The 7,933-nt window shown below is 50.9% G+C and overlaps 1 protein-coding gene across 1 annotated transcript in view; it reads right to left on the reverse strand.

Moving 5' to 3' along the window:
• Positions 1-2,066: 2,066 nt before the first annotated feature.
• SCN4A (sodium channel, voltage-gated, type IV, alpha subunit) overlaps positions 2,067-7,933 on the reverse strand; it is a 29,618-nt gene continuing 23,751 nt past the window's right edge. Inside the window, exons 21-25 of the mRNA XM_010020657.1 lie at positions 7,351-7,404; positions 5,604-5,741; positions 4,726-4,830; positions 3,732-4,002; positions 2,067-3,259 (exon numbers count right to left, since the gene is read on the reverse strand). Of these exons, the coding sequence (XP_010018959.1) occupies positions 2,067-3,259; positions 3,732-4,002; positions 4,726-4,830; positions 5,604-5,741; positions 7,351-7,404 (1,761 nt within the window). The remainder of the gene's footprint in view (positions 3,260-3,731; positions 4,003-4,725; positions 4,831-5,603; positions 5,742-7,350; positions 7,405-7,933) is intronic.

The raw sequence follows: 7,933 nt of genomic DNA on the forward strand, positions 1-7,933 counted from the left end.
TTGGGAGGGACATTAAAGCTCACCCAGTTCCAACCCCGTGCCACAGACAGGGACACCTTCCACTAGAGCAGGTTGCTCCAAGCCCTATCCAGCCTGACCTTAAATCAGCTCTGGGGTCTGCTCTGGGTTGGAGGTGCGGGGGGAGCGGGGTCTTCTCGTGCAGGATGGGACCACCAGGTCCTGCTGAGGATGGCAGGGTCGGTGCGGGGGGAGCGGGGTCTTCTCGTGCAGGATGGGACCACCAGGTCCTGCTGAGGATGTCAGCCAATGCCATGCCCAGGGGCTCCTTGTATCTGCCCTAGAGCAAAGGGAGGGGGACTTTCACCCTTCCCAGGGTCAGGGAAGACATTTTCCCCCTCTAACACACACCAACGTAGTTTGTATTGTAATAATAGACCATTTACAGTTGTTTATTTTAAGAAATGTACAAAGAAAAAGGCTTTATCTCACACAAATCCTGCTCTTGGGCATTTTTCCCATCACTGACAACATATACGTACAAGCAGCATCGATCGTGAACCACAATCCGGGCTGGAAACCGCTGTGCCATGGATGCTTCCCATGCCAACACCATTTAAAGCAGCTCAGGCTCCTATTCCAGGGAGCATCACCCTATGCAACATGGAAATGGAAGAACAACACTATGGGATGAGCAGAGCAACCCCGGCTCTGCCACCCGGCCGACAGCACGTGGATGCAAAGCAAACTCAGCACCGCTCCTGGGCAGCCTGAACATGGGGCATCCAAAATGGGTCAGCGCCAAAGCAGCCCGAGCAAAACTCATTCTACTAATGATACAAAAAGACAGACCCTTTGGCTTTAAGAAGCAGCCCTTGTTTTAACTGGAAGAGGTTTTGGTTCATGTTGATTTTGATCTCAAGAGGGTTTTTTTCCCCTTTTGAAGGCAGAAGGAGGTCCAGAAATGAATGGAAGAGCAGCAAAACCCTTTCCCTTTGGGAAAATGCTCCTCTGCTGGGAGGTTGCTGGTGAGCACCTGCCTGGCCCCCCTGCAGAGAGCCCAGCACGTGCCACCAGGTCCCCTCCAGAGCCCCAACCACATGAAGTGTGCTCAGCCCGAGTACTTTGGTGGGAGCATTCATTGTGTTAAGGCCCCCGTGCTCAGTGGGATTTAAGGACCATTCAAGCACCTTCTCCAATCCCTGGGGAGGCATCTTGTTAATTAACACTAGCCAAGAGCGCTCCAGTGGGACATTTCCTCTTGCTTTGGGGCTTGAACAAACCCCAGAAGGTTTTGTTACAGGTACTGGGGATCCTTGGTGGAGGTTTTCCAAGCCCTACCTTTGTCTGTGGCTTTCCTGCCACAAAACCTGGACGAAAGGGAAAAACGAAGAGGAAGCATGACTATAAATACTGTTTACATTTGTACCGTAGAGACCTGAATGATTTATGGTTTCAATGCATATTTCAGAGACCTTTAAAAACTGATAGTTAACCCTGAGAACATACCTGCAGATGCTTTGTTTTGGCTATGCAAACAAATCTTTTAAGACATAATTGCACTTTCTCTGTATATAACAAAAGAAATAATCCATCAAGCTTATTCAAATAGTCAAAAGAAAGGTGCTAATTTAAGACATTGGAGATTTCTGTTCACAAAAACTTGTCTTTTCTGTAATTATTCTTAATATTATTTCACTTGGCTCATCTTTCACCGGCAACTCGGCTGCACTCTGGAAGAATAATACACAAGAAAACCTCTTAATTGTGAAATAACATTAATAAATAATCACTTTAAGTAAAAGGAGAGCCATCCTCATTTGTTCATGTCTGACAAACATCGTTACCGTGATGAGATCATTTCAAAACTCAAATGTTTCTCTTTCACCAACAAGAGATTTCACATGTTGTTCTCATCAGAAAAACATTAAACTGTTTGTAAGTGCAGTGAGCTGGAAAGCCCAGGAGCAGTGCAAGGTCCTGCTCCAGGAGTTAAGGTGGCTACTTGAATCATTGAAATCAGCTCAGTATCTAAGATCTAGTGATCTGTATATGGAAGAGCTCTTGAGGAGGAGATACAATGGGCGAGGGATGGAAGCCTCTTTCTGTTACACCAGCGACTCTTTCACAACGCGTTCCTTATCCCAAGCTTTTGCTTCTTTGGGAGCATCTTGCGCTTCTGAGGTGGGAACGGGCTCCAGACCAAAGGCAGGAGCTGTCTCCACGTCTGTCCCACTGTTCCCATACATCTCGTGCATTTTGGTAGCGATCAGACCTTCCTTCTCAGGTGCATCCTCTGTCAAGGCATCCTCGTCCTTACTGTGCCTGTACATGTAGGACGCCTGCTTCACCGAGCGCCTCAGGAGGTACCTCCGGAAAGCTCTCTGGATTTTCGTAGCACAGACTTCCTCGTGCTTCCTTTTCAGAGTGGTGGTGATGGGCTCATAGGAAACCTTTGACGGGTTTGCGGCCATGAACTTCTCCTCCATGGTGGCCTTCAAGGCATCCATCTCTCCTGAGTCTCCCAGCACTTCCTTAGTTAGGGCAAAGAGGATATCCAGACAGTGGATTTTGTCCCCAGCAACCATAGGTAGGTCCATGGTGACTAGCTTGATCTTGTTCGGCTTGGGAATTCTGAGTGGCTCCTGTAAGGTGTCTACAAAGTCAGACAAGGCGCTGTATGCAATGAACTGGGTGGCATCAGGGTCAAACTTCTCCCAGATTTCATAAAACATTTCAAAATCATCTTCGCAGAGGGGTTCACTGCTCTCCTCTGTGGCCACACTGAAGTTCTCCAGGATGATGGCGATGTACATGTTCACCACGATAAGAAAGGAGATGATGATGTAGCTGCAGAAGAAGAAGATGCCAATGGATGGATTGCCACAGTCCCCTTTCACTGAACTGCCAGGGTTTTCCAGGTCAGGGTCGCAGTCAGGGGGACCACTGTTGAGGATTGGGCTGAGGAGGCCATCCCATCCTGCTGACGTGGTGATCTGGAAGAGGCAAATGATGCTGTTCCCAAAAGTTTCAAAGTTGAAGATGTCATCGATCCCTGCTTCCTTCTTTACATAGGCAAAGTTGGACATCCCAAAGATGGAGTAGATGAACATGACAAGGAAAAGCAGGAGGCCGATGTTGAACAGGGCAGGCAGGGACATCATCAGAGCAAAGAGGAGAGTCCGGATGCCTTTCGCCCCTCGGATCAGCCGGAGGACGCGGCCAATCCTTGCCAGCCTGATGACCCTGAAGAGAGTGGGTGACACGAAATACTTCTCTATGATGTCTGAGAGGACGATACCTGTAAGGGGATGAAGAAGAGGTGAGTTTGCCATGCTCTGCAGCCAGCATTGAGAGGTGAGGTGGAGCTACCTCACTCTATCTGCCGGAGTTGGAGATGAGGCCGCCCCTGATGGCACACAGCTCTGCTCCTCTAGTGGCAAAGGGAACAGATTAAAACCCAAACTCTGAGCACAGACCCAAAGGTTAAATACTGCTGATCCGTTCCAGCAGTGCAGCCAGGCAACATGGAGTCAAGGGACTTCCAACACCAAGGAGGAGTGAGACACATTCCCAGCCCCTCATCCTGCCTGGTGGCATGGTTTGGCCTCACGTCCATCTTGTCTCAGGGTCCTCTTGGCTTGACCCTGCTCAAAGGGTGGGTATAAGGGGGTGGCCAGTGGCAGTTGGGTGGCTGAGGATCAGCCAGACCATATCCACTCTTCATCATTCAGCAGGCCCCTTGAGGAACTGGTGGAACCAGCAGTACTCACCTAAGATGGAGAGGATGACAACCACAAAGTCAAAGATGTTCCAGCCAATAGTGAAGAAGTAGTGACGCAAGGCAAACATCTTGAGCACACACTCTCCGGTGAAGATGACGATGAAGACCAGGTTTATCTTGTAGAGAACAGATGTTTTGAGTTCACTTTGATCATCTGTTTCAACCATCATGGTCACCATGTTAAGACAAATCAGGATCATGATGACTATGTCAAACACTTGCTTGGTAACAAGGGTATATGCCATCCCTTGAAACTTGTTCTGCCATAAGGGCCACATAGGTGATGGTGGAGAACCAGAGGTGAGGTGGGCACATGGGACAGACACACACAAGACAAAAGGCACAACAGAAAGAGAAGAAGGAACTGTATTTAAAACAGCGTAGGAAACATCAGGTTTGTGGCCAGTATGCAGGTCTCAGCCCCAAAAGCTATGGGAGGAGGGTACCCAGCACCTTGCAGGATGGAGCCCATCTGGTGACACCACAGCCAGGTAGTGCGGGCAGAAGGGACAGTTGCTTTCTAGTTATATCCACAGCAAATGCATCAGGGCAGAAATCAACACACAGAAAAGGCCTCACTTGAGCAGTTGGTCAAGACCAAACCCAAGTCACAACTATATATTGGTTGCAGCAGTGTCCCCTCTAGGAGTGCTGAAAGCTGAGCTTTCCCTGTGTCTAACTGCTCTCGGGAGAGGAACTGGGAGCTGAGCTAGGAGAAAACCCTAATCCCTGAAAAGAGGATCCCCCCCCTTGCCTTTGCCAGCACACCCAGGGCTGGAGAGGAGACCCAAAGGAGGTTGCCTGATGTGAAACTCTTCTGAAGCCCCAGTTCTAAGCAAGGTCCTGTCTGAAAAGTAGCAATGGGGAGCCAGGACTTGGCTCCTGGCAAATGGTCTTCCCTAGAGCCTTCTCATTCACTTTGGGAGAGCTGAAGTCTAAGTGCTCCCTCCCAGCTCCACTCCAGGGTGATTAACCCAACGTACCGCTGGCCTGGGGATGGGCTTCTGGGGTTTCTTGGAGCCGAGCTTCTTCATAGCATTATAGTATTTCTTCTGCTCTTCTGTCATGAAGATGTCTTTGCCTCCAAAGTATAAAGGGAATCACTGCTGTTAGTCTTGGGAACTCACCTCTTCCCACCAAGCATCTCTGACCATGCTCCTTCCCACCAAGCATCTTCAGCCAAGCACCACCAGACATCACTTGCTGCACTAACTCAGTGAAACCTGCTTCCTCCCTGCTTGCCCTTTTCTATGCTGCTTCCTCTAGCTCACAGCACCGATGGGTGCTCACCCTGGCGCTGCAAACTCCTCCTGCAGAGGGGAGAGGCTGCCTCCCAGCTCACTACAGCAAGTGGGGCACCCCATGTGCTGGTGGGGCTCAGCCCTGCCTTGCTGGCAGGATCCTGCTGCATCTTGGTGGGATTCAGGTCCCGCTCGGCACAATGTGCTCTGTATTACCCACCCTCCTGCTGCTCCCCCTCTCCACCAGCCCAGGGTATTAGTCCTGTTCTACTTGCTTGAAAGGAGAAGTTGAGTCTCTCCTTGACGCATGGAAAAGTGATGATGGATGAGAAAGGGTCATGGGACAGGTAAAGTGGTAGCACAGGCATGCAATGGTGCCTGCTGTGGAAGAGAGGACACAGCTTCCCTGGCCTCCTCCCTCTGCATCCATAAGTGAAGTCCTCCACAAATGCTATGGACAGGACACCATCCCTGGGTGCTGTTTGTTCAGGTCTCCTTGTTCACTGTGCAGGAAGCCACTAACAGATAAGAGCCCTGGTCCCCTCACCTCAGGATCATGCTGGTTCCCTCCATCCTGGCCCAGCACCCAGGAGGCAACAGTGGCTGCAGGAAATACTTATCTTTTTCTTCTGCTGGTTGAAGTTGTCGATGATGACGCCGATGAAGAGGTTCAGGGTAAAGAAGGCACCGAAGATGATGAAGATGACAAAATAGATGTACATGTAGAGGTTGATCTCGTACACTGGCTGCTCTTCAGTCTGACCAGGAGAGATGGGAAATGTTACTATGAGACTAACCCTCTCCAAAAGCATGTCCCCAAGAGAAGGCATCACAGTATCTGGTCGGGGCATGGGGTGGCTGCTCCAAAATGTTTGGCAGATGCTGTGCAGGACGAGTGGTCTTAAAGGCCTTTTCCAACCTAAACAATTCTATAAGTCCCTGTGAGAACAGCCACACAAAGGAACATCTGCATGGCAGTGGCTGGGGAACAAGCATGTGCTGACCTCTGATCCCACGTCGTGGGCTGGGGAAAAGGAAAGGATGCCCAGGTGCAGCACTATCAAGGAGCAAACCAGAGCTTCTTCCCAAAGTCAGCTTTCCAAAGGATGAAATAGAGCCAAGAGGGGAAAGGAAAAGTGGTTTAGTTCATGGGGTGGCACAGCCTGGCAGCTTCAGCAAACACTCCTCGTCTCAAGGGGCATCACTTAATTCTGCTCTGCACATGACTGGAGCATCCCAAGGGGTCACACGTGGCTGCCCCTATTTCAAGGGGAACTCTTGGCAGAAGACAGCAGATTTTCACCCAGAGCAGCTCTGCCCCAGCTGCTGGGGGAGCCCAGGGCTACTCTGGGAGGATGCTGGAAGCGGCTCCTCTGCTGGGTGCTGGCACCTGCAGCTGGGGCTGCTTCTGATGCTAAAAACAGGCAATGGAACAAATATGTTCAAGTCTGTGGGTGTGTGGGGCTGAGTCCCGTGGGCAGTTTGCTTGGCAGAGGAAGGTAGGAGTCCCTCCTGCTGCCGGATCACAGCAGCACGTGCACACATGGGGTGGTGGGTGATGCTTTTGGGATAGATCACGGTAGAAACAGGCCCTGCATGAAACTTCAAAAATGCTTCTTCGTTTTGTTTTAATAACCCATTTAACCCAAAGGTTAAATGCTGGATGCTCTGTTTTAAGAAGCCATTTATTGCTCAAGACAAGCCAGGCAATTTCTCCAGGGTGGGATAAGCTGTCCTAGCTGGAGGGACACATAAACCATGAAACGGTTTGGATTGGAAAGTTCCTTAAGCTCATCCAGTTCCAACCCCCTGCCATGGGCAGGGACACCTCACACTAAACCAGACTGCTTCAAGCCCTGTCCAACCTGGCCTTGAACACTGCCTGGGACACATGGAGGGCATCATCTCACAGCAGGGTGAAGGACGAGCCTTCCAGCTTGGGGAGGACAGAGCAGGGATTATGGACCGTGAAGCTGAAGCTGAGAGAGGTGCACTCAGCCCCAGATGTATCCGAGGGGGGTGTGTGTGTGAGCCTGATGTGGGGCCAGGTTGCAGCTGGGATGCTGGTGACAGTGACATGGGTGGCACAGGGACAAACTGGTGCCCTTTCTGAGGCTGTGCACCTCAGCAGGGAGGATGTTTGGGGTTTACCCCACTCTTTAGCCCATCTCCTAGCTGAAGCCATGGATGGGATGCAGGCAGCTCCCCAGCACCAATGGGCAGAGCCAGGGGGGATGCTGCAGCTGAGGGTCCACCCCCAGGCCATGCACCTTGGCCCCAGAACTCTTCTCCCAGTGTGGCAGAGGGAACCGATCCAGTGGGATGAGCTGTTGGTGCTGGTTGTGACATCCCTGCTTGTCCACTCACCTTGCGTGAGTCCACGGCAGCATACATGATGTCCATCCAGCCCTTGAAGGTTGCCTGTGGGAGCAGCAGAGAACAGATTCACTGGAAGGTATCTGAGGCTGGGACAGGAGCTGATTTGGTGCATGTTTGGGGGTTAGCCAGCAGGTTTAGCTCTGAGCATGCCTGCTCAGCCTGGAGTTACTGGTTGTCCATGGGAATACAGGAGAGGGACCATGAGCTGGATCTCTGGATTCTGATCCTGGTGGGTTGGAGGACTACACTGCATCTTTAATAGGCTTTTGCTGCTGATTTGTTAAACAAAAAGCCTGAACATCTTGTTTCCTGAATCTGATGGAACAACAAACCTGAAGAGGAAGCTGAAGTTAAAAGCTGGTCAATCAACTCGGGTTATGCTCCGATTCTGCAGCCACCAATTCCCCTGGATCTGAAGATGGGATCTCAGCCCGCTCAACAACAGAGCCCACACCTTTAGTTGTATCAACACAGTGGTGATCAGTTCCCCTTCTGCTTGCCTGGCTCAGCTGTGGGGGGGTCAGAGGAAGCACGACTGCCTTCACCCACTGCCCTGCAGTGTTCACACACA

The sequence above is a fragment of the Nestor notabilis genome, unplaced genomic scaffold (assembly GCF_000696875.1).
Source record: "Nestor notabilis isolate BGI_N333 unplaced genomic scaffold, ASM69687v1 scaffold15738, whole genome shotgun sequence".
NCBI lineage: Eukaryota > Metazoa > Chordata > Aves > Psittaciformes > Psittacidae > Nestor > Nestor notabilis.